General features: G+C 45.2%; 3 protein-coding genes across 6 annotated transcripts; all 3 read right to left on the reverse strand.

Annotated features, from left to right (window-relative positions):
- Nucleotides 1-1,410: 1,410 nt before the first annotated feature.
- LOC117858341 (phosphoenolpyruvate carboxylase, housekeeping isozyme) lies at nucleotides 1,411-8,077 on the reverse strand. Of its 2 annotated transcripts, none has more exons than XM_034741396.2 (11): nucleotides 7,954-8,077; nucleotides 7,422-7,629; nucleotides 6,253-6,644; nucleotides 5,849-5,933; nucleotides 5,493-5,715; nucleotides 5,250-5,353; nucleotides 5,083-5,173; nucleotides 4,011-4,165; nucleotides 2,829-3,827; nucleotides 2,139-2,525; nucleotides 1,411-1,873 (listed from the first exon to the last, which is right to left on the reverse strand). In XM_034741396.2, exons 2-11 carry the CDS (start codon nucleotides 7,587-7,589, stop codon nucleotides 1,577-1,579), a joined length of 2,901 nt encoding a protein of 966 aa, XP_034597287.1. In that variant the 5' UTR covers nucleotides 7,590-7,629; nucleotides 7,954-8,077; the 3' UTR covers nucleotides 1,411-1,576. The 2 variants fall into 2 exon arrangements, with proteins under 2 accessions (XP_034597287.1, XP_034597286.1); XM_034741395.2 differs by having other exon boundaries at nucleotides 7,860-8,025.
- A 1,893-nt stretch (nucleotides 8,078-9,970) lies between these two features.
- Nucleotides 9,971-18,568, reverse strand: LOC117858342 (phosphatidate cytidylyltransferase 1). 3 transcript variants are annotated; one of them, XM_034741397.2, is made up of 12 exons: nucleotides 18,410-18,568; nucleotides 16,902-17,001; nucleotides 16,500-16,753; nucleotides 16,236-16,387; nucleotides 15,476-15,617; nucleotides 14,850-15,006; nucleotides 13,839-13,886; nucleotides 13,664-13,750; nucleotides 11,507-11,635; nucleotides 11,361-11,417; nucleotides 10,549-10,632; nucleotides 9,971-10,440 (listed from the first exon to the last, which is right to left on the reverse strand). In XM_034741397.2, exons 2-12 carry the CDS (start codon nucleotides 16,977-16,979, stop codon nucleotides 10,351-10,353), a joined length of 1,278 nt encoding a protein of 425 aa, XP_034597288.1. In that variant the 5' UTR covers nucleotides 16,980-17,001; nucleotides 18,410-18,568; the 3' UTR covers nucleotides 9,971-10,350. The 3 variants fall into 3 exon arrangements, with proteins under 3 accessions (XP_034597288.1, XP_034597290.1, XP_034597289.1); XM_034741399.2 differs by lacking the exon at nucleotides 18,410-18,568 and adding an exon at nucleotides 18,178-18,392; XM_034741398.2 differs by lacking the exon at nucleotides 18,410-18,568 and adding an exon at nucleotides 17,584-18,102.
- A 5,630-nt stretch (nucleotides 18,569-24,198) lies between these two features.
- Nucleotides 24,199-25,674, reverse strand: LOC117854599 (uncharacterized). The gene has a single exon (XM_034736828.2). It carries the CDS (start codon nucleotides 25,114-25,116, stop codon nucleotides 24,487-24,489), a length of 630 nt encoding a protein of 209 aa, XP_034592719.1. The 5' UTR covers nucleotides 25,117-25,674; the 3' UTR covers nucleotides 24,199-24,486.
- Between the last annotated feature and the right edge of the window lie 845 nt (nucleotides 25,675-26,519).

A 26,519-nucleotide genomic window follows, 5' to 3' on the forward strand; every position in this document is an offset into this window, starting at 1 on the left:
CCGGCCTGCATGCCGTTCGTGTGCTGGTTGGCATGAATGGCTTATTGGCTTACTCCGGACATTGAAGTAGTAGTAAGCTCGCTCGTTCGGGCCTTGTCCGGACCGAACGGGACGCGTCCTCGGCCAGTTCCTCGGCGCACCGGCACCGCACCTACCTCGCCAATGATTTGATCATGCTCGCGGCGGTCTGGGATGGGAGTACTGTACAAGTGCGACCCAACAGCAGGGAGTTACGATGTTTGGGAGGAGGGGGCTAAACTTTAGCCCTGTCATATCGGATGTTCGGATACTAATTAGGAGGACTTAACATAAGCTAATTACAAAACTAATTGCATAACCCTAGGTTAAATCACGAGACGAATCTATTAAACCTAATTAATCCATCATTAGTGAATGGTTACTGTAGCACCACATTGTCAAATCATGGACTAATTAGACTTAATAGATTCGTCTCGCGATTTAGCCTAGAGGTTGTGTAATTAGTTTTATAATTAGTCTAGGTTTAATACTCCTAATTAGTATCCAAACATTCGATGTGACGGGAGCTAAATTTTAGTCTCCCTCCTCCCAAGTGGTGTGGCAAGTACGGGCAGGGGCATCCGGGGACCCCGAGACATGGAGGCGTGCGAGAAGGGCCCAAGGAGACAGGACGCATAAATTCGCGAGCAACAACGGAAACGCACGGCGGATGCATGATGGGGTTTCCGAGTCCGTCCGGCCGGCATCATCCGAGCGTAGATACGGCTACTTCCCAGAGCTCAAGCCGTAAAGTACGCTGATAAACTTGGAGTACTAGTTGTACACTATTTTGTTTTGAGGAGAAAGGGTGCCACTGACTTGTTTTGTATTTATGAATGGAGCATAAATGTTGCGAACGTGCTTTGTATAATAGTTCTCCGAAAAGTGTTTGTTCCGTTCCGTAACTGCCTTGACGTGACAAGGTGACGAAAGGGGATTAGCCATATCAAGTGAAAAGCTAAGAGACCTGATCTCCGCGTGCGTGCCACATCACTGCTCCCCAGTGGACCAGTGGAGCAATCGGATCGATGCCCACCGTCTCGTCAGAGACCGACGCCGCCCAGTGCTCGCGACGATCCCACAGCGTGCACGCCGTCTACTTGCCCAAGTTGCCCTGGCCTCTCTTGCCGCGGCTCTTGCTACACGCCGCGGCCCGCGGGACACTCTGCCTGGAGCCTGCATCCCCCGGGGCTCCGTGCTCGCATAACGCCGAGCCCCGGGGCTCCGTGCTCGCATAACGCCGAGGTCCGTTTGTCCGGGACACAGTTTTCGACAACCTACCGTACGGCAGTAAAGATAGATCAGCAAATATTCACTAGACTCCTTGACACAAACAATGCCAGCATGTATAAAAACAAACAATGCCAGCACCAAACGGCTCGAAACGGCAGATTATGTGAAAGTATTATGGATAAGCATGTATTTAAGTTCGATATAGCATGCTACATACTAAACATGCAACTGGTTCGCGCTACTAAATCCAGTGCACCAAGACTTTCATGATCCCCCTACCATAGATACACCAGTACAAATAAGAAGCACTGAAAATTCGTCTGCTTCAGCCGGTGTTCTGCATGCCGGCGGCGATGCCCTTCATGGTGAGGATGAGGGTGTCCTCCAGCCCCGGGGCGTACTCGCTCGTGGTGTTGAGCTTCACCAGCTCCGCAGCTGGCCTCCCGGCGTCCATGATGTCCTTCGACAGGTGAGGCCGCGGCTTCACCTCGAAGCCGGGGTCCCTGATGCGCTTCAGCGTGTAGGCCTGGCAAACGTTCAGGGCGGAGATGTAGGAATCACGGATGCGCAGCCTCTGCTTCAGGTAAGGGTCACCCTCCAGAAGGTCTTTGTGCCCAGCGACCTGAAAATTCAGCAAATCACATTGCGGTGGGTGAGACAAGATGCAGTGAACATACTAGGTCCAGAAACATTTGCACCTTAATTATCTACTACCAGTTTTAGAGTTTTATCTCTTCAAACTTTCTCTGAAAGTAGCTACGCATGATGTTGGTACAGATTATGAATATGTACCCATTCAAATGCACAATGAGAAAGCCAGGTAGGGGAATCACATAATCTACATGCAATTCTAGCACTTGGACGAATGCAAGATCTTAGACAATCACCTGTAGAAGAAGTTGCTTTGTTTCTTCATAATTGGCTCTAAGGCGCTCACCAAATGGCCACAAATCCTCAGAAACTAGAAGCTTGTCATACAGAGAAGCTATACCAGGATCACCTTTGGCAAACACCATCTCAACCAAGTCTATTGTGACCCTGAAAAAGGGCCACTGGTTGTACATCTCTTGAAGGGTTTGAAGATTCCGTATGTCCTTATCCAAGACATGCTTGAATGCTGCACCAAAACCAAGCCACACTGGTAGGTGAAACCGAGTCTGCGTCCAAGCAAAGATCCAAGGAATGGCACGCAGCGATTCAATGCCTCCGCTTGGCTTTCTTTTTGATGGTCTACTTCCAATGTTCATCCTTCCATATTCCATCTCTGGTGTTGCCTATTTCAAAGAAAAATACAATGCCATGATTAGATATGCACACAAATAGAACCCATTACCAAAATTAATTTAGACTGCCAAAAGGAGAAATGACAACAGTAGAAATATGGTATTGAAACAGTATTGTATCTTAAATTAATCTTCAGGCCTAGCTAAAAAAATTCCAGTCCAAACAAACAAGAGTGAAATTTCATGGCTGAATAAAAGCTGCAATAAAAAAATCATAGTAGTATTTGCATGGCAATAAGGATAAGTGAAGGTATGCAAAAAGGAAAACATAAGCAAAAAAAACTGAAGACTTACAAGGCGAAAATATTCAACAAAGCGTGGCTCTTCAAATACAATTGATCGATACTCCTTTGTGGCAACAATAGCCATTTCATCCATTAAAGCACGCCATTCTGGTTTTGGTGAAATTGGAGGATGCATGCCATGTTCAAGACTAGCAGCTGTAAAACGTTGCAGGGTTCTAAAGCACAAATGCTCCTCTCCAAAGGATTGCTCGATGACTTCACCTTGAACAGTTACCCGAAGTGATCCATGAATAGTTTCTGGAGGTTGTGACAGTATAGCAAGATGGGTAGGGCCCCCACCTCTTCCCACAGTTCCACCTCGCCCGTGAAACATAGTCAACTTAACCCCATACAACTTAGCAACCTTGATGAGTTCCTCTTGAGCTTTGTAAAGTTGCCAAGCAGCTGAGAAACGACCAGCATCCTTCCCAGAATCTGAATACCCGATCATCACTTCCTGCTTGCCACTGATCCTGTTTCTGTACCAATCAACAGAGAACAGTCGGGCTAGTGCTGCTGGTGCCCCCTCAAGATCTGCCAGTTTTTCAAACAACGGCACAACTCTCAGTGGCCTTTTCACATGACATTCACGCTGCAAGAGCTCAACTGCAAGAACATCTGAGGGAGCTGTCGCCATAGATATTACATAAGCACCAAAGCTGTCTGAAGGAAGTTCAGCTAACACATGGAAAGTCTCTAGAACATCAGCAATCTCATCTGACTTGGGAAGGTCAGGACCAAATAACGGCCTCTTTCCGTTAAGTTCTGAGAGTAACCATTCTTGGCGTTTCTCCTCCGGCCATTCACGATATGATCCAATTCCGAGGTATTCAGTTATAGCATCCATAACATCAGTATGCCGGTCAGATTCTTGCCTGATATCAAGTCTAACTAGGGATAGTCCAAATGTCGACACTTGCCGTAAGAAGTCAAGAAGGCTTCCATCTGCAACAGAGCGATCACCGCAGGCACATAGAGATCTGTAACAGAGCTCAAGAGGCTCCAAGAACTGCAAAAGAAGAAAGCTTCAATCCATCAGACACATAATATATTCCAAAACAGTTTCAACCTATTACTACACACCATAGAATCCGATTTTAATGCATACTAAAAGTGTACTGTGCTTAGATTCTGTCATCCTAGCCAAGTAGCCAGGCAAATCAAATGAACACTGCTATTTCACTTTAGATACCTGTTCAACATCAGTGAAGGTTGCTTCCTCAGGAATTTCAGAATAACCACTAGCTAATAAATGGCGTGCTCGCTCACGTGTGTTGTAGAGTTTATCTCTGACATCACTCAGAATCACACGATAAGGTTCACTTGGGGGAACTTGTTTCCAGAATTCTGCATCCAAGAAAAGCAGTTCAAGCATGTCATAACTTGACCCAGCTTAGTCTAGACTGCAGAAATATGAAGGAATAGAACACAATGAAAATAGCACACAGCAAGGTTAGGAAGCATGCAGTAAATTCATGCTAAATATCACAAGGCTGCATGAAAGTGGCAAGAATATCTTAGAAAATAAAATTTCTTCCACAGTGATATGATTCTAACTGGAACTAGATATAGATATCAACATATATCAGAGACAAAGTAAAGAGAGAGAGAAACATGATTCAGAATTCAGATATCAAAACCATGACTCCCACGTTGGAAAGAAAGCACATTTACCCCTGCAAATCCTGATGATATTTAGCTGTTTCTTAATATAGCTTCTGGAATCTGGATCATATTAAATAAGCCAACTACCTTTGTTTGATTGCATGTTTCAAATCCTTGAAATGTTTCTGATTCTTATGGCCCAAACTTTTCATAATATATATTTGTCCTGTATTTTTTTTCTGAAACACCCCATTTTTTTTCCAATTCCTAATCAGACTAGGATTCTAATGGTTTGTGAAGTTTTAGACCCCTATGCTGACTTTGGTTAGAACCACCTAGACTAAATTTCTGACCTGCATACCTCATAACTCAGCCTTCAGCAACTTAGTTTCATGCGGTTTATAGTGCTCGATTTATAACCTGAGAGAATAAACTATCAAAGTGGAACTGCACTTATTATGGTTCTAAAATGTCACATTTTGTTCCTAATTGATGAGCATCCATACTAATCATAAGTAATATATAGTAGGATATAAAAGTACAGCAATTTCAATCCCATATGAAAGCATATTTTGGTGACTAGTTTGATTAAATATTTGGTAGCAGATGATAGAAAAAAAGATACGTTAAACAAAAAACTATCATCATATCATCTGCACCTATATAGTGTTTTGTAGTATCTTTCTTGGAGGAACGGTGTAACTGATCAGCCTTGACACGTAACTCATCGCTGCATCGCCACATAGATAACTGCATGCGATAAAAAGGTTCTTTTGAGACTAATATAACTACAATATCAAATAAAAAAATGTCCTAATATTTTTACCTCAAACATCAGGTCCTCTATTTGGGCATTGTACAAATTAGCAGCCATCATTCTAGCCAACAAGCATACATCCCTTGTAACCTCTGGTGTGACTCTTGGATTCCCTGTAGTGGGTATCAAATTAGAAGAATTCTATTTGCACTTCTTTTTGCAAACTTTTATTTGCATGATTCAACATAATATTAAAAGGCATGCAGATATATCCTAGAGAGAGAGAGAAAGCATGCAATAGATGCCATTTACCATCACGATCACCCCCCATCCAAGAAGAAAACTGAATAAGAGGAGCATTATAGGGCACCCGCTCATTTATGCCAATGTTCTTAAGAGCAGTGTCAACCCTACGTAAGAACTTGGGTACACCCTTCCATATAGTCTCATGAAAATAACTCATTCCAGCACGCATTTCATCCTGAGGAGTAGGAGGCGTTCGCCTGATTTCATCAGTTCGAAAGGCAGCTTGAATCTGTAGATAAGAAACGATATATAAGATTATATTCATTTAAATATATCTTTAGTGAAGATGATAAAGTTTTACAGATTAGCTACAACATAGATAGAATTACACAACACTAACAGATCAAAGATATGGAAATTGCCTCTCTTTGAAGTGCTTCATCAAGTTCCTGTTTCTCATCTGGAGTGATGTCCTTTGCATAAAGTTGACTTAAACAGTTTCTTATCCTGCAGATTGAAAGGTGAAGAATTTAAAGCATTGAAATGGCACAACTCAAAATGCCTCAAGAATATCAAATATTTTTTTCTATTTTTTTAAAAGGATAGTCTACCACAGAACCATGCACGGAAATATTTACACACTAAAAAAATAAAAAATGTAAAAAGGAGGAAAACACAAGTAACAAACATAGCAAACTGCATTTCTCCAGTGCATTGTACACAAGTAACAAACATAGCCCACAGTTCTTTATAGCAAAATTTCAGTTTCATCGAATAAATCTTATATCCTATAATCTCTAACAATTCAGCAAGCTTTAAAACTAACCTGCCATGCTTTTGGAGTAGTGACCTCCTGACTGCCTGAGTCGGATGTGCAGTCAGGACGAGGTCGACGGTTTGATTCTTCAGAGCATCAAATACCTCCAAAGGAGACTTGTTAAGCTGATGCACAAGCCTATTTAATGTCTCCTCAATGTCTGATTCCGTTGTTGCGGAGTTTTCATCGACAAAGTCACCCTTTTTTAGTTTTATCCTCCTGCGATATGCAATCTGGACCTCCTCAGCCAAGTTTGCCAGGATAAGCATGTGTGAGAATGACTTGGTTATGACAATGGAGTCTCCAGGATCCAAGCTGGTCAGCACATTCCCAATCTCATCCAGCATTTTCGGATCAAGCTTGCTTTCATACTCAGCAGCTAACTCATAACATTCTTGCACCTATTTACAAACATGGAGAGGTTTACATCATTGCAAAATAATAGATTATCAACAAATTTGCATCGTTTTATAAATATATTTAGGTAAAGTAGGATTGTGCATATAAATCAAGCCATACATCATAACATTAAGCCATACTATGAGATGGGCAAACAGGTATCCAAAAGTAGTCAAGGTGAAGCGACTTACTGAGTGTGTTACAATATAATTATGTAAAAAAATAGTGTATTGGTAAACCAATGCATAAAAACTGTAGCTTTTAATCCTATTATCGTACTTACATACAGAAAAAGAAATAAATCTGACCTACAGACTAATATCAGCAAACAGTTTAAAGGGGCATGTAACTCTAAAATATTATAAGAAGGCCATAGTTATAATGCAAGTGATATGCACATCATGGTAGCCCCACTAGTTTTGAACATCATGGTAGCGTACCATCTCAAAGTCTAGAAAACACAAAGTGAGATTTGCACAGGAATGATCACCAACTGGAGAGTAAATGGATGGAGCTTCAGTACTACTGTGTTTAGTTAAACGCAGCACTAACTTCCACCACTAGAGTGAATGACCAATCATATGAGAAGAACATCACCATTGGAACCCACAAGGCCCAAATGCACTATCTGATTCCTCTGCTTTTGCGACGTGCATGCACAACAGTATAAACAGATTCCGAGCATACTCGTGCTATCTACCACCTGAATCAATAACCAGCACCAAAACGAAAGGAACAAATAGCACGACGGGCAAAAATGAATCGGAGCATCTATGTACCGTCTCCCTGATGTCCTCGCCGTGCAGGTCCTGGAGGATGTCGAGGAACCGGTCGAGGAGCAGGGCGTCGTACTCGACCAGCTTGTCGTCTTCGGAGAGCTTCTGGGGGGCTAGCAGCCGCAGCTGCGCGTCAATGGACGTCGCCTTGTCCACCGCATTGCGCGCCATCCCCCTCTTCCCAAGACTTCCCCTTTCCCCTCTCGCGACCCTGCAACAGAAACCACACAGATCAAAACCCCACAATTAACATATAGGAAGAGAAAAAACCCCAGAAATCCATCGAATCCCACGGGTTTCGACAAGTTCCCGCGGCGAGAAGAAAATCCACCGAGCCCTAACCACGCGGATTCCAAGAAAAGCACAGGGCTTTCTCGAATGCAAAAAAAAGTGCGATCAAAACCCACAGAAATCACCCATTGTACGAACTAGGGACTGTACCACTCCAAGAAGGACGAATGCCGAAACAAGATCTAGGAACTAGTCTACAATCCTACTGGATCGAACTATCGAGGGGGGGAGGAGAGGAAACCACCTCTCCTGTAACAGGCTTAACTCCTTTTTTTTCTGGTGAGGCCAAGACGCGCGCCGGGGGGTGGGGGGGATCAACACGACAAAAGACGCTCCTTGATGCTATAGCGGGTTTCCTGGGACGGAGTCTTGTGTGATTGCTATTTATAGGACTGGACGGGACTGTCGCTTCTTCAGGCTGGATTCGTCGTATATTCCTTCCAACTCGGCTTGTAGTGGTGACAGCCCAAGTGGAGGCCCGACGGGGAGCAAGAGTTTTGTTTCATAGAATTTTGTTTATTTATTCATACAACCACACCTCGAAGAGCGCAACTAATTAAAATTTTGAGTTTCCTAGAGAGATTCATTCGATTCGAACTAGGATCAGAGGAAGGCGGAAGGCACGGTGGGCAGGTGGTGGATCTAGTGGCAAAGAATGGGTTGAAGACTCCGTTTGGCACGGATTCAAATTCTTGGAAAAAAGATAGAAGTTGATTATGATTATCTTGATAAAGATTTTTTAAATTCTAAGTTCAGGTAGAATTGGAGAAACGTTTCTAACTATATCTCTAAAATCCTTGATTCGTTTGGTAGAGTTTTCCAAGTTTCTCTTCAAAATCAGTTTACCATATAGTAGATAATTCTTCTATTTCTAGAGAGAAATGGTTTGGAAAATCCCTATCAGACAAGGTCACAGGGCCTTAGGTGCAAGGACAGTCACGAGGGTCATCATCGAGACACAAGAGAACTAAGCGATGCATGGCTAAGAAAAGAGACTTGACGTTGGATGGATATCAAGCTAAGGGCCTAGTGGGCCTCTGCCCGGTGGAAGCAAAGGAGGAAGAGGAGGAGAAGAGAGGAAAAGGAAGAGGAGGAGCTTTACTATTTAGTATTTTTTTACTTTCTCCATCAACCTTAAACTTTTGGACTAAACTAGTTGGTGAATTCAATTCGATATGGTATCAAGATCAGATATCCCAAGTTTAAGTCTTAACAGATGAAGTTAAATAAAATATTTACAATCAACTTATTTTCCTATTTTAGCACACATGGAGAGAGAAGTACAATTGAATTGTCCACCCTACTTTATCATTGGTTCATGCATAAAACACGATATTACCGCACAACCTATAAATCATGTTACATGAGCCATAAGTTGCATGGACTTCCCCTACCAAAATTGCACATGTGCATTTCCACACGTGGAGTCTCACTACAGTGTATATATATCCATAATGCAATTATTGATACATTTCCATTTTGGAATAATCCACTTATGCATACACTTGTGTTTCCTCCCCCCACTAGAATTTTTTGCCTTAAGTGGACGTACCAATGGAAACCATACGCGGCACGTCGCAGTTTTGTTAATGTAATATGGTCATATCATAATCGATTGCGTATCATGCGATAAGATATCATGGGCAATCTCCATGATTTGCAATTGTAAGAGATGCTTATCCTTATCACAAGGCATCAGAGCCCAGATAGCAACAACGCCTAGCCCGGAGCGGATATCCTAGGGTACAACCGTTGCGTGTCGAATTGTCGATGCCTTTTGATTCGAACAACTGCTCAACACTAGAGTCCCTCCACTTCTGGTAATGGTGGACCTCAAGCACTGGGCAAAACAGAATCAGAAGGGACGCACCGGGTTATTCGAGCCATGGCCATGATGTATGTGTCCCGCCTGGCGCCTGCTTTACTTTCTCCGATGATGTTTCCGTATGCACACAAGGTATCCTAATCTGGTAGCCAGGATGGATTAGTGTAGATGTCATCAGCACTTTCATGGCTACCTGGCTTGTTAGCCTTCCCCACTTCCACAAGGTGCATGCATAATTGTAAAAAATCGTCCTTCCCTATGGCAGACTGGCAGAGTGTAGAAAGAAACGTGAACAGTAATGCCAAACATACCATAATACATCAACACTTACAATTGATGCAACACATGGATGCATATGAAAAGAGGAACAAGAACATTTCGTTTGCTACACTTGCAATAAACATGCAACGAAGAACCTGATGGCGGAGAAGGCGAGGAAAAAAGAATTTGCCCTACTCTCCCTTATTCTATGCATCCTCCAATATTTGATCCGAGGCAAGGACCTCAAAGTGATAAGCAAGAATACAATTTTCCAGGTCCCCTTCTCACAATATAAGAGGTGCAGAAACGATGATATGGGGGTAGAATTAGCAATAAGTGTACGGATAACTGCAGAAGGCAGCGTCAGTGGAGAGCGAATAAAGCACCTAAAACCCATTCATTCTCCTTTCTACCATTCTGTACAATGGTTTGAACAAGGATTCCCCTATATCACCATGCATTTGGGCAGTGCTGCTATACACGAATCTAGTGCTACAGAATGAGCTGAAGGCTTAAATACACAACATATCATGCTTCTCGTAAGCGCATTAACGCTCAACTTTGCATCAGTTGCCTCTCATGGAAGATCTCCCCAAGCTGCTGGTACAAGTATTTTTGCTCCTCATAGGTTAGGTTTCTTATAATCTGAATGACAAAAGGTCGACACTAGTCAGAATCACTCAATATAAATTGCTTAAAAGGAGAGAATCACTCAAGATAATGGAGATAAAATAAAGGTAAAATGATCCTGACCTGATCCAAGATTATCTCGACAGAGAAGTTCTGGGGAGCAATGAATGATTGGTGGTATATGTATGCAAACACTGCCATAACCATCTGCGGAAATGCACAGAGAAAATTATGTTAAGCTATAACAAATTGACAATGATACTAACACATGAGATTTCTTCAGCTTGGGGCAAGGGAAATTTCATAAAGGGCAAATTTTATTATCTAATATATTCCTGCCCCTTCTTTAATTTATTTAAGAAGAATAGACCGTTCTGAGTTTAATCAACACCACAAGACAATTACCAGAAACATTTGCATAGTCATTCTTCTTGCCCAGTTGCACTTATCCAAGATTTATTTTTACAACAATGTATTTAATCAAATACCAAAGCCATCTAACTAAACAAAAGGTAAAACACACAAATATGTTTACAGAAAAGGTGAATTAAAAATATCCTTTTCAAAGAAAAACATTCCCCACCATTTCTACTTCTCAACAGAATTTTACTAGTTGGTTTATGGATCAATCCCTAAAAACATACGAAGATCAAGCCCTGACAAAATGAAAAGCCTAAATCACTAGATGGAGGAATGATATACATAATATGAGGCTGCTGCTACTGCCATTGTTAGGTTAAACATTTGGTTCAAATGATTGTTTTATAACTCATGGCTTGGACTAGCCACAGCCCAAAGGCCTCTTACATTATATCAATAGAATTAGTATGCTAAAACCTTGAATAAATATAGGCGAGCAACATTTCCCTATAGCTAGAATGTTTCTTGAGACAGCAACATTTCCCTATAGCTAGAATGTTTCTTGAGATACTTACTTGACAATCCATTCTGTCAGTAATTCCACCATGCCCAGGTATGCTGTCACCAAAATCCTACAATTTTTTTAAAAAAAAGATATATCAATTGAAGTAAAAAACAATAAGTACTCCTAAAGTCAGTAAAATAATGAAGCAGTATATACCTTTATTTTAAAAGCCCTCTTGAAACCACTCGCAAAAAACCCTCCAAATGGTGCTATTATTGATGCAAACAAACCTAGGGCTAAAGCATGCCACTGCACGGGCATAATGGCAAGTTCTTTCCATGGGAACTGTAAGAGACACATGCAATCAAACAAAGTTCAATAACCAAAGATCCAGAAACTCTAGAAAGAGAAAACAAAACCAGTGATGAAGCCGTAGACTAAAGATCAGTAATTATAATATAATACTAAAAAACAAATGACGGTACTGGGGTAGGAAAAAGAATCAAACAAACTTTATCTGCTGTTTGGATTGAGCACACGCAAAAATACTTGACCAACTAAAAAAATGCCAGGTGGAGCTGGGTGGCATTGCATATAAGAAGGCAAATTTTGCTGTGGGAATTAACCAATTCACACCGCAAACGGCAAAATTTGCCTGGTACCCCTTACAAAAGTGCTGTTCTTTGCCATAGGACACTACAATGATCATAATATTAATCTCTCTGATTTGATGAGGGAGAGAGTAGGAGATATCCATTTTGCCTTCCAATGAAGTGGGGCCCATATGTCAGGTTCTCATCTTCCTCCTGCCAAGAGCAGAAGCAATGCTCCAGCTGCCGCTGCCACTAGCTAGACCATGACCATTCCGAGCGCTGGCAGCTCCAACGATTCCCCAAGCCAGCCAAGTCCTGGATAAGGTCATTTGTACATCACCGAAGCTCCCACGCGGCATCTCTCATCCCTCCCCTTGATGAAGCTTGTTAGCACCGCTAGCAGACGCCATGGCCATGGCCAGGCTGGCTCCAACCACCATGAGGCGCAACTTCTACCCCAAATTGAATCCCAACATCACCTTGCTACTACTCCACTTTCCTGAACGAGCTGTGCAGCTGCTCACCACCGGTGACGCCAGCCGAAACTATGGCCCCCTCCCCTCCCCTCTCTGAATTTTTCTTGTATTGATGGAGGAGACAGCGAGGAGGAAGAGATCAGCATGTGAGCCCAACTTTAATGGAGGGCAAAAATGACTTTTCATACCCATTCTCTCACCTCAGCTATAAGAAAATAATTTTTAGAGTTGGCGGTGTGATACAGCAAAGAATGTATATAGCAAATGCCGTTCACGGTGTGAATCAGCCAATTCCACGTAAGTTGGAAGTCCCAATGCAAATTTTGCCTAAGAAGAAATTGGCACACATTCACCCAAGTTCAAGTTGATGATGACTTGAATCCAGGTGGTGGATATGTGCACCTACACCTCCCAAGAACTGAGTTAGGCTCAGTTCTTTATTAAGCACATGTAAGGGGCATGATTATGATTTGCTGACAGTAGGGCAGGCATCAGAGAATAACGTAATCAGAAAGAAAGAAAGAAAGAAAGAAAGAAAGAAAGAAAGAAAGAAAGAAAGAAGCATTGTTAGATGCTACTTTTCTTACAAATGCCCTACTAGAACACGTGCAAGCCATGCATCAAATGCAGCTCTCGTTGTCTTTCCCATTGTCTAATTGGATTCCTATATAAGATTCAAATAGCTATCTTTTGAACCAAGTAACCAAATATCCAATTCGCAAGCTATTTAAACTATCACGTTGTACACAGCAACATTAACAGAAAGATCAATCATGCGTATGTTTTGACTCCATAAATATGACATGTTACGTCACCTCATGTACTGGCCACATACATGGAGGTTATCTGCTATATTTGTTAAAGTTTCTATCTGACTATTCTTTCACTGAATGTGGATTTACTAATATTCCATGGTATCTGTTAAATTCATACTTCCATCCTCCTTTTTTTTCTGTTCAAGTTTAATATGTACCAAGAGCCAGACGTTTCCACATCGATGAGCTAGCTTTACTAGTATTCCGATATTCCTTCAACTTAACAAAAACAGAACCAGGTGCTTTTTAGGACAAGACAACCACCTCTTGACTTGGAAGAAAAACTTTATTCCTTTTGGAATGACTTGTTGATTAAGGATTACTATCAATAACCATGGAGAAGCTTAAGTGCAATAAGAGCTAAAGGTTCAAGAGATCATATCATAGTAATTTTGAGACAACCTTTATGGTTGGGAACAATGCAGAGAAGCCATCTTAGAGTGAAAAATATTAAAAAAATAAATTGAGAAGAAAGATTTTTTTTCTCACCCAGTGTGGCACCCATTCTCCCAACGAGTAATGCTCTGGCTTAAACATTGGACCAGGATCACAATAAAGCCACCCAGTCGACAGATCCTGAAATTATTTGCACAAAAAATTTAGTAACCCAATAGCACTTTGGCCATACAACAAACAATCATGTTCTGAAGAAAATTTCAGTAACCTTTCTTGGACATGTCAACCACTGGGAGCGGCCCATTACGTTTGCTAACTGCCACAGAAAAAAAAAAAGGAAAGTGAACAGCACATCATTTAAAACTAAAACAATAGCTATATTTTTACAGACAAAAAATTAGTAGTGGGTTATTATTTAGATATCAACCCCTTCAGGGTTTGTGTGAAGGTGTATTACTGTGTTCCTAGGAGAAAATAAACCATGAGTGTCCAACATAAAACTTCACGTTGCAGCATGTTTTTGACTTGTAAAGTTGACAATGAAAGAAAATGAGATATTGAGAATAGACGCATCACACCCCCCATGCCCCCACGGTGCTCTTTTAGATGCAATCACCATGACTAACTTAATTAGTTTGAACACAAGTTGGTTTGTCCCATTGGTCCTCATTAGAGTAAAGTCAGATCTAGATTAATTGCAATGTTGCCAGCTTCATTATCAGATAATGACAGAACCAAAAAGAAGAAGAAGATAATGACAGTTCATTTGCCAGACTTCCAATACTTCTACTGTTAGCAATTTGGTAAATGGGGAGACATGAATACAACATTGAGTCACAGAAAAATTGTTGAGGGTTTTCGTTTTTCTCTAGGTAGTAAACAAAAATACCAAAAGCTTCGGTACATATAGTTCTGTTGTTGAGGTCTGCAAGGAAAAAGCGCCTAGTGGATGAGAAATATCTGAGAAACATAATTGAAGTGCAAGTGATCAATGAGAAGGGAGATCAGAGTTCTGCTGGTGACTAATAACTAGCAAGAGAACAGGTGGATGCTAGTGTAATTAGTAACCTGTAACACGGTCACTGACCACATATCCAAACAGAAAACATAAGTGAACCATACTATAGCACATCAGTAGGACCTGGGCAACATTTAATGTTCAAAGACAGAATTAAAGGTTCTAACTAAGAAAAGGAGCGAACTAGTAACAAATTCCATATTTCACAAAGTCTATGTTGCTATAAAAATTATCCTGATGACAAATGTAATAAAGTCTCACCAGAAATGCAGAGATGATAGTTGTCACTGATGCACCAATAAAACCTTCCCAAGTTTTCTTTGGGGACAACTTAATTAATGGCGTTCTCCCAAGAAAGAACCCGAATAAATAAGCGAAGATATCATTGATCACAATGAGTGAAGCAGGCAGAAGAAACCTGAGTAAACATAGCATTGTAGATGCAAGGTCGTCATTAATTGTAGCATAATATCAATTACGTGTGTAAATTAAAAAACTGGAGCACATCTTCCACAATATATATTAGTGATATGCATCATTGACATAAAATAGTTCAAACTCAACTCAAAAAGGGAAAAAATAAAAGAGAAGAATATAGCAATATTAAGATTCATATGATATTCTGCAAGATTTAATTGCAAGCCTTTACTATCACGGAAGTTCAAAAAGTCTAAATAATCTGCAAGTTTTTAACAGATGAAAGACAAAATCACGAGATTCTTTTTCACCAAAGACAAGGAATCTCCCAGACATTGATGGCAATACCAAATAAATACATGTCTAGTACCTAAAAAGTGAATAAAAACAGCAAATCACTCTGCATATACCAAAACATTGAAACTCTGAACAGGCCAACAGGGGTACTAATAAAGAAATAAATCACTTACCAGAAAATCCCTTCAAATATGTTTGCCACGGTGAAAGAGGACTGAGCAAAAACTGTTAAGAGTATCATGTGCGTCCAGGCATACTGTTTGAATTGATACTTGTATGCCTTTTTCTTCAGAGTCAAAATAAACCATACAAACCCTGGATCAAGGGAGCCATAAATATTACCTCTTTGGCATATACAAACTAGAAATTTTAGACAAGTAGGTTTATTGTTATTAAAGCATGACTGTCAACACATACGATCAAGTGAATGAAGACACTTGAAAATAACTAGTATGTAGTTAACAGTGATCATTTAGGCAGGCATGTACGGTACAAAAACTGGGCGCTGGACATTTGCAGACTCTAATGCCCAGTCCATCCAGAATAACTGAAATGAAGTGAAACGTCCTATAATCAAAACTAAACATAATGTTTCCATCCACAGATGTTCATATGAAGCATAACACCAAAACCCAAAGGTTAATTTTCCCATTTGAATAAACTGGGCAGCTATTAACTAAACAATAACTAGTGAAAATTTTGCAGAGTAACATTGAATTAACTATGGGATTCCTTAGCTAAACTCTAGCATAGCAGACTATAACATGTTAGTAAGTTATTGATAGGATATAGTCCAGTTTGGATAAAATCTTTAAAACCATATCATAAATAGAAAAATAGAATCGCTTTGAAACATTCTAAATTCACAATGAAGTTTTTGTAATGTATTTACTAGAGGAAATTATTACATGTTGCAAGCGATAATGAGCCTACCTGCAATATAAAGAAAATAGCAAATAAACATCTGATACTTTATTAGGCCACTGACGACCTTATACAGCAAGTGATCTGAAGTTACTGTATTCACAAGCTGCCGACTAAGAAAGCGCCCATAAGTGTACAGCATCGCCGTGAAAAAGAAGTGCCTACAGTAGGAAATAACACTTGTGCATGAACATAAGTACTGTAGAAAAGAAAATGTGAGATTAACAATTTCCTGTTTGATCTTAGTAGAATCAAAATGACCCCAAAGCTTACCAATTCAGTAGTCTGAACCCTGGCAGTTGTTTCTCTTCACTGGATTTTCTGAGTAGGTTGAAAAGCTCTCTAGCCATATATATTTGAATCACAACCACCATGGCCCAAATATATAGATGACCCATATAAACAATAAAGACAAAGCCTCCAATCATCCATACTGTTGAATATGTACGGATAAGCATTGATCTATACTTGTTCTGATCATTGACGAGCAACGGCTGTCCATTAGCTCTATTCCCATCTGCAGTAGCCTAAAGAAAACAATCATGATCAGTTACAACAAAGAGCACCCAAAACAGTCTGCGGATCTAAATTAGCACCATGCTGCAATGTAAGTATTAGCTTAAATCTATAGAGAAAACAGAATGTAATAAAGAGCAAAAGGAAGAAATTACTAACCTCACTTGGTTGTCTCCGACGTCTAACACGCCCTGTGTGAGAAGCAGAAACATCGCTAGAGCTGGTGTCCCTTTGCATCACTGGTACTCCAAAGTCAAATCTATATAGGAATAAAAAGCAAAATAGTCAACAGACCAGATTTTATTATAAGATGAATACAAATGGTTTAGCAATTACTCCCTCCGTCCCAAATTACTATTCGTTTTGGCTTTGCTACATTCATAATTTTGGCTACGTATCTACACATACTATATATCTAGGTGCATATCAAAAGCTACGTATCTAAAAGCCAAAGCGAATAGTAATTTGGGACGGAGGGAGTAATACACATACAGATACATCAATGGACGTTTAGAATCGATTCTAAAAGGTTCTTCGAAACAGAACCCTTGTTAATTGGTCTAACAAAACTCGATGGTTAACTGATTGAACTCGGGCAAGCAAAGCTCAGTCTAACAATAAGCTGCCATCCAAAGGGGGCTCAAACACGGGACGTGGGGACTGGGGTAACCCCAAACAGTTTTGGAAAAACAAACACAAGCCAGTACTCCCCAAAAAAGCAAACTGGAGGGATTGGAGGACCCATCCCAGGATTTTGGATTTCGGGGCTCACAGTCACAGCAATGGAAATAAAAAAAGGAGCAATCCACCCATCCAACTCAAAGCGGGTTAGGGTTCTCACCAGCGAGGTGCCGTCGGGTGGAACCGGAGGCGTTGTGCACGCCGTCCGCTGACCGGCGGCCTCCCCACGCGGCCAGGGTACGGAAAGGGGAATGGTGGGAGGGGCTTTGCCGTTTAGGGCTGCAGAGGCGGGTGAGGTTTTTTCCCCCTTCCCCTCCCGCAGCTCAAAGCATGCGTACTCCTTCCTGTGGCACGGGACGAGGCGACGAGCCCTGTCGAGTCCACTAGTAGCGTAGTCTATGGCCTGCCTTGTTCCCGCACCTGTACAACGCAATCGATCCGCGCAACAGACAAGCCCATCGCTCTCGGGATTATTAATTGCCGCTCGCAACCGCTCATCCAGAGCCGTCCCAAATCGTCCCAACTAACAACCGAGCCACCCTCCACTCCAGCTAACAAAATTCGACGGGTGGGACAGCTAAACATCGCAGGCCGTGCATATTCCCCCCGAATAAGTGAATAACCCAGCCGCCGGCGGCGAAAAAACATCGCAGTTCGCAACAACAATTCGGAGCAAACACAGCACAAACTTAAGCGCTAAACCGAAGCAGGAACTCCGGCGGCGTAACGGTGAAGGGCGCGGAAGTAGCCTCACTGGGAGACGGGAGGTAGCTCGGAGTCGCGGAGGAAGAGGGCGGCGGTCTCCGGCGCGCGTCCGGGGTCCGCCGGAGCACCACCTCCCCGGCGGCGGTAGGGCGGCGCGCGTGCAGCGGGGCTCTGTGGAGAGAGCGCTGCGACCTTCGAGAAGGGGGAGGAGAGGAGAGAGCTCGCAACAGAGAGAGAGAGAGAGAGAGAGAGAGAGAGAGCTGTGGCGCTCGGGTTCCCACCTGGTGCGTGTCGCCGGCCCGCTGGGGAATTCCTTGCTTTAATTCCGATTGGCTGGCGTGCCTTTAAACCGCTCGCTCTCCGGCTTGAGGAGAACAAAGCTTGGGGGGTTGGAGAATGGCGTGGAACGATACGGGTGGATGGCAGGGCAAGAAATCAAAGTACACACACCAAGTCAGTACAGCTCTACTCGTATTAAATTGCCAGCAGGGGCCCATGCCGAAGTGGCCCGACGAAGGGCTCCTTTTGGAATGCACTTCCTTCACGTTGTTTTGTACTGCGACTCTGCGACCGTTAACACTGTAGCGAGAGTAGCAGAATTTCACGAACGCGTCGCGGTCATCGCAAATTTGGGTACGCTGGGTGCAGAATTTTTGTGTTGGTTTCGTTAACTGCCATGTTTGAATTGAAGAATCAAAACTGAGCAATCAGCGATCACGTGGGCACAGCTGCGCGCGGTGGGCGCCGATTGGTTCCAAGGAGACGGCGGGTCTCAGCACGTTGATTAACGCGAGGCCTGAGCACACCGTTGACCGTTGACGAGCTGCATGCTTGCGCAGCTAAACTGTAAACTCTCCCGCTTTTTACTACTAGCACTCCACTTGGTCAGCGCGGGGCGGCTTTGTCCGGTCGCGAACCTTTTGCGCGACGTGCCAGAACTCATGCGACGCATTTGACCCTGACCAACTGTTCCGACCGTGCTCAGAGGCTGAGGGCCGAGCCCTGGGAAATTCAGAAACGTGAAGCCATCGACACGTACGCAATGGGGTTTTCCGGTTGTGTACACCCGTGGTGTACTATACTAACAGGAGCTGAACACCTACTGCATTGTACCGTGGCTGCTTTACGCCCCCGTTTGCGAAGGAGGCCAAGCTTTTGTACGCTAACACATGGGGGACACGCTCCCACAGCTCAAAAGCGGGGCATTATCGTCGGGGGGTGCTTAACGAAAGTCCCTAACACCTTATGCTCTGCGTCGGTTCTCTGCTTTCGGTGTGGAGTGGAGCGCGAATATGCCAATGGCCTGCCTCATGGCCATGAGATGGGGGAGTCCGACGGGATGGGACGTGGGAATCGAATCGATCCCATGGCCTTGTTTTGTTTTCACGAATTGAGATTCCAAACCGGGACTCCTCTATAATTTGTGAAAGGTAGAAAAAAAATGTACTCCCTCCGTCCCAAATCACTATTTATTTTAAGTTTTCTAGGTACGTAATTTTTGTTACGTATCTAGATCTAATATGTATCTAGGTGTATAGCAAAAGCTACGTATTTAGAAAACTCAAAACGAATGGTAATTTGGGATGGAGGAGTACAAATTAGATATCCAAATTCAACATTTTAGGACACTGCATTCAACATTTCATGAAAAATGGATTAACATTAACATTTTTGGGAAACACATGTCAACATTTTTGAAAAAAAATACCACCTTCAACATTTTTCGCAACCTATTGCAACATTTCTAGAGAATAGACAACATTTGTTGAAACCTCGATCAACATTTTAGAGAAAAAAAATCTTGATGGTTCCTCCTTGGACGACGGCGAGGGTGGCAGACGCGGGCGGACGAGGCGAGTGCGGCGTGCGACAGTGGCACTACGGCAGCAGTGGCGGCACTGCACGGCGGGGGCAGCAAGGCGCGCGCGGCGCAACGACGGCGGCGGTGCCCGGCAGCAGCGGCACGGGTGCGGCAGAATGCGCGACGACGCACGCGCGGGGGCCAGCAGAGGCAGCAGGGGCGGCGCAGAAGTGGCGGATGCGCACGGTGCACGGGGGCAAGGTGACGGAGCCCAGCAGTGGTGGCCGCGGTGGTAGGCAACGATAGGAGTTAGGGATTTGAGAGATGGGCATCCAACGGACGTAGCTACGTGCACGAATCACCGGAAGCCTAATAACAAACGGGCTTTCGGAAGCTATATAGGAATCCCGGCCCCCACCTGCCTCTTCCTCTGCCGGTCGCTGGCTCTGCCGCCATGACGAATTGCCCATGATGACGACGACGACGACGACACTGCGAGCGAAAAGGCTACTTGAGCTGGACGGGCCATGGAAAGTCATCGAAAGAGAGAACCTCAGCCCACCACCACACGGCCTCTGGCCGACCAAACATTTGGGCCTGACTTCGCATGTCTACTGTTTGTTTACTCGGCTCATGGGCTTTAAGCTCATGGGCCTGAACATAACGTTCGCACGCAACGCGTTATGGTGAAGCAAAATAATGTGCCAATTTTTCCATCAACGTAGTCTGTCAATTGTGGCATTTCTTTCTTCGCTTCGTTTTCTCAATTTGTATCGCTTTTCTTTGCTGTCCCGCTCGTACCTTATCTTCACTGATTCCTGACGGCATATGTATAACGACCAGAAAGATATTTTTGAAGCGCTGTGATGTTCCTCTGACAGGAACTATTTTTTTGAAGCGGGCCTCTGACAGTAACCATTGGCTTCCATAGTTCACGACGAAGATCTGCCGAGTGACGAGGGCACCACGCCACTCGGTAAGCAGTTGGCTGACAAGAACACAACGAGGCATGCACAGTAAAATAACAGCATCTCTTGGACTCCTAACTTGGGCATCAAACCTCCCAAAACGAAATATCTCTGCTGGTTGGAAATGCTGGTGAAGTGAGTGTTTCTGTAACACTAACCTACAGCTGTTGTTTATTAGAAGCGTGTGCGTGGACGGCGACTGATGCGATCAGTACCTGATGGAAAAAAGAAAGAAAAAGGAGGAAAGGAACTGGAATAAAGAAGTGGTGGTCTGACGAGGATTACGTACGCTGATTAGCGGGCACTGTCATGTCAAATCCATCGCTAGCTACGAGCTCGTGGCAGCAGGTAACCGTAGGCTCCGCTCCGCATCCGCTCGATCACCCAGTTGTTGCTCTCCGAGATGGGTTTGGGGCGTTGGGCGCCCACTTTTACCCGGCTGGAAGCAGTTGAGCCCTCCAGCTTTTCGCCAAAAGGCCACCGATCGGGCACATGAGCTCCAAATCGGCCGCGGACGGGGCAATTGAAATCGACACCGAAAAGGTGACCCGTCGAGAGGAAGGAAGGAGAGAGAGAGAGAGAGACGAGACCTAGCTAGCTTGCTGCGATCGGGAGAGAGCTTGTGCGCCGTGGAGGATCGCCATGATGGTGCCTGTGGTCCACGGCTCGTTCGCGCGCGCATATATAAAGATGGTTTGGCCCACTCCGGGGCGAGATCAACACAGCTTTTGGGCGGCGGCCCACCCGCACACCCATCTTCCCGCCCGCTCTCCTTCTTCTTATCTCTCCCTCCCTCAACGCGCACGAAAATTACTTGTGCGCACACATGCGTGCACACGAGCTACAAGCTTTTTGAGTTGGCAAAATGGACTCTAAAGTCTAAACTAAAGCCTCGGCCTCCCAAGATCTCTTGGAAGTTGGCAATGGCCAGCTAGTTAGGTCGACACCTTCACGTTCCGGTACATGCCGTTGCAGGCACGAGCTATGGCGAGCGAGGGTATGGTATGGCAGTGCAAAATAAAGGGCGCCTACGCAACAGTTCGGTTAGCACATATCTATCTGAAAAGAGCTCCGGGGACACATGCACACATGCAGGCGCCCAATGAATTCTTTTTATATCAGCTTGGCAGTTGCTTAAAGGTCCCTTTTTATTAATCTGCATATCAAGCTACCACACCACCACTCCATGCATGCATCCACTTGCCTTTACAAAACTAGACAGCTGCACAGCTTCACACAAGGGCTTATTAGCTAGTATGGAGCTACTGGCAGCCACCATGGAATTCCCTGCTTCCCAAATAACTTGTCCAAGATTTGATTCATGAACATGGACATGGACGAACATAACCCCCTGCTAGTCACCACCTGATCGAGGGGTCATCACAAATGAAAAGAGAGAAAGAAAAGAAACATGATGAGCTGAAAATTAAACCACCCTTTCTTCCTACAGCTGATTGATTGAAGTCACTCGCTCTTATCTTTGTGATTGGCCAACAGGTGACTTAGTGACGGCCAAAGTGGCAAAGTTTATTGGGCAATCATTCGACGAATTCCGGAGCAATGATCATGCAGAGATTTCCCGCATTCCGGTTATGGGGGCGAGCCGCGAGGCGGCGGCAGCGGCGCGCGCCGGTCGACGGCGTCGTGCCTACGGCCCGGGCTTCTTTTTCAGAAGGCGCGAAACTACTGATTATGCGCCCCATTAGGGCAGCAAAGCGAGCTTCCAAATCCAATAGTAAATCGACCAAGTAGATTGCTAGCACTCTCCTTGGAGGGATTAATAAACTGGCCGAGTGCGTGTGGGAATGGTTGGGAGATCGATAATCATGCAGCGGTCGACAGCCCCCAGCAAAAGCAATCTCCATTAGGGCCTCGCAACTTGTATATTCTAGCATGTGTATCCATACTCTAATACTATATCATACTTCCACTATATACTATGGCTAGTAGCCAGTGGGTAGAGATGGTTCAAAACCATGTATATATGGCATCTAACTAATCCATCAATAACGTGTACAGAAAAGCTAATCCATGAGAGCAACTAATAGCAAGCTAAAAGGAGGAGATTAATGTGCATGGTGCTTTGTTGGTTGCTCTTGCTCGTGCCAGTGTGATGTATCCGTACGCGCCACTGTCCACGCGTACCTCGCCGATTCGCTGGAGGAACAGACCAAAATGTCCTCAGAATTCAGATAAGGGTGGTGAGATGAGTGGTCTTGGGACGTCTGATTGAGAGAAAGACGGAGGCGAAACGCATTGTACGTGCCCATCTTTACGTCAAATCCATACTCCATTGCTCTTCCAAGGAGGAACCCTTTACTTTGCCACTTTTCCTCCCAAGTGAGAACTGAAGAGAGCATCAGCACTAGCTATACATCTATGTACACTAGATATCTAAGTTAGCCAGCAGCAACAATCAACCATATATAACCCCGTAATGAAACGAAATCATTAAAGCCAAAGCAAGGCTCCTAACTCATCAACGCATAAAGAAAGATAACGCATCGACACGATTGGGGCCAAGCCAAGCAAGAGGATTTGGATGCATGCAGATCGATCATATCAGCTCCATTAAAGCGTCACAGCCAGGCGAGGTTTATCCTTAATCCCCGGCCTAACAGCGTCGCTTAATCCTCAGCTGGTTGCTGCGATGCGACGACGGTTGTTGGGTGATGTGCGTCAATGGCGCCACAGCACGGCACGGCCCGGGGGCCGGGCCGGCCTCTAAAGCTGGAGCTCCGTCCATGTCCATCGATGCTCTGGACTCTCGCCTCTCTGGTAGTGGAGGAGGGCGGATGCATGGGGCCTTGCCGGCAATGATTGGTCTACTCATTGAGTGCTAGCGCCTCTCAGAACTTTCGTATGCTCATCATGGATGGATGGCCAGGACAACATGCACGCACAGGCGCAGCAGCAGCAGCAGCCAGTTGCTCTCTTTCTCCCTCCTGACTGCCGTCTCGCAGCACAAAAAGGAAGAGGGAATTCTAAAATTTTCTAGGTGAATTTTTACAAGTCGGAGCGCACCAATATCAAGGTTAGAGCTGGTGGTAGCAGAGTAGCACACTACTGCTCCACTTTCTAGAAGAAATGAATAGAATTTGGAGCTCCTAGTGTAGGCAATAGAGCTTGGGATGTTGAGCAGAAAGGAAGTGCAGAAGATCCATCTATTGATGCGATTTACACTTCTCTTTTTTTTTCTAGAGATTTACTCACAAATTCGAAAACAGAATCAATATGAAAATTACTAGAGTTGGTACTGTACACTTCATCACCTAATCATGTACTGTAAAGAGAAGGAACATAGCAAAAATTGTATCTTTTTCTTCACAAAGACATGATTCACCTTGTAAAGGAGGTGAGCAGGGGAGATGAGGACGATGATGGTGGTGCTCTAAAGGAGACGGGCCGGGGAAAAGAGGGCAAAAAAATAAAGCCCAAAGGGCAGGCAAAGCAGGAGGAATTAACAAAAGAGAAAGCCAAGAAGAAACTACCACTACTACTCCGGTAGGAATGAAAACCGAAAGAAATGGACGAGAGGAGAAAAGGTGGAGAGGAGGGGGGGAAAATGGAAACAAGACACCTTGCTTGATTACAAGTCATCCTCGGTGATGCTCTCCAGGTGCGGCCGCCACACGGCGACGCGCCCCCGCCGCCGGTCCCTCGCCGTGGACGCCTTCTCCTTCATGATCTCAGACAGGTACCTCTCGTTGGCCAGCAGCCGCTCCTTCTCGCCCTCCGCGCCGCCGGCCGCCGCGGGGCCGGCCGCGGGCGCGCCGCTGCCGCAGGCCGGCGCTCCCTCCCGCGCGGCGGCGTGGTGGTCCTTCCTCCGCCGCCGCTGCCTCCTCGCAGCCGCGGCCGCCGCGGAGGCGGCGTGGGCGGCGGGCGCTTGCGCTTGCGCCGCGCTCTTCTCGGGAGCCGGGGCCTTCTCGGCGGCCGGGGCGGCCATGACCGGCATGAGGAAGTAGATCTTGCCCTTCTGCAGCTCGGCATTGGGCGGCAGGATGACGGGCTTCTGCACGACGATGCCGCCGCCGCCGTCGGCCGGGCACGTGGACGGCGGCTTCCGGAGGACGTGCTTGGGGTACGCCTTCATGATCTCCCCGGCCAGCACGGGCCCCCCGCTGATCTCCTCCACCCGGCCGTTGGAGTGAACGATCCGCACCACGTCCAGCGCCCCGCACGGCAGGATGCACGCGATGCAGCACTTGACGGTCTCCATCGATCTCCCCGACGGACCTCACCGACGACGGTCTCCTCCCTATCCCTCTCACCTTCCACCACCCGCTCCCGGCCAGCAAGCGGCCGTGCTAGCTCATATGGCGGTGGCGAGGAGGTCGATCGAGGACGAACGCGAGCTGGGCGATGCGCGCACGAGCGAGCTCCCGAGGCTCAGCTGGCCTGGGTCCTTTTGGTGCGGGTATGTCCGAGCGGCTCGCTTTTATATAGCGGCACCGCACCTTGCTAGGATACTACTAGCCGAGAGCCGAGCTAGCTGGAGAAGGGGATGCACGCAGACACGGGGTATTTGTACCGGCCACGGGCCGGGAGGGAACTGGTTCTTGTTCTCTCTCGTGAGATGAGTTCACAGCACAGTCGCCGCCGCTGCAGCTGCCGATCAATGCAGTTGTAGCACTACTACTACTACTAGTCCACTCTACAGTGGCCGCAGCTGCAGCTCCCCCTCTCTTTTTTCTCTTCTACTATTTCCACTGCTCACTCTCTTTTCTTCTCGTTGGCTTCACTCATTCAAACGTGGTGTGGTCGTGTGGATGGGAAGATGTATAGACAGAAGTGGTGGTGGTCTGGAAGGGACCGACTAGTAGGAACTGTGAATTCAATCCGGCTCCTGTTCACTCTGTTTTGCCTTTCATGCATCTTATCCTTTGGCTCTGAGATAGTAGTGGAGGTGTGGAACCCCCTGCCCTAAATCATTGCCGCCCCTCCCCAACCTTGTACTTGGGTCATCGAGGTCGAGCGAGGTAGGGGACTGGACGTACTGGCTCTCATGGGCGCATCATGTGCACCGGTGGATCGCAGGATCGTCTGTAAAACCTGGACCTGGAGCACGCCTTGCTGTGGAGTGTGGACCTGCAAATAAGTTGGGAAGAAAGAAATTGGAGCGAACAGCAGTAACATATGTGTCCGCGGCGGCATATGATGTGTTGGCTCGGCCTCGGGTGTGGACCGCGGCGGAGGCGCACATCGGCTCGTGCCGTCGCTGTTGCGATGAATGAAGGCCAGTCGATCGTGTCCCTGCTCCGGCGACCTGCGCGTAATGCAATGGTCAGGTGCGCGGCTAATTAGGGGGACAATTAGCATCGCGCGGGAAATGATTGTGCTCTGAACCGAGATTACATTCGCGCGTGCTTGTCTGAGTGTCTCGGATCGTTCTACAGAAATGCAGGGGCCAGCGGATCATGTGTGCAGTGTGCTCAAATCCTTCAACAGGATCAGGTAAGGGACAGCCACCGATCGTTACTGGAATGCTAAATGAACCGCGTACCTATCTAGTATAGAGAAATCGTATACATCGCTTCTTCTAAAAAGGCCGGGGTAAGGCAAAAAAAAAAAAAAAGGCTGTATGTACAAGCATAAAAAGGCCATCGCTAACATCCAGTGCAT

This window comes from Setaria viridis, chromosome 5 (genome assembly GCF_005286985.2).
Source record: "Setaria viridis chromosome 5, Setaria_viridis_v4.0, whole genome shotgun sequence".
Classification (NCBI taxonomy): domain Eukaryota; kingdom Viridiplantae; phylum Streptophyta; class Magnoliopsida; order Poales; family Poaceae; genus Setaria; species Setaria viridis.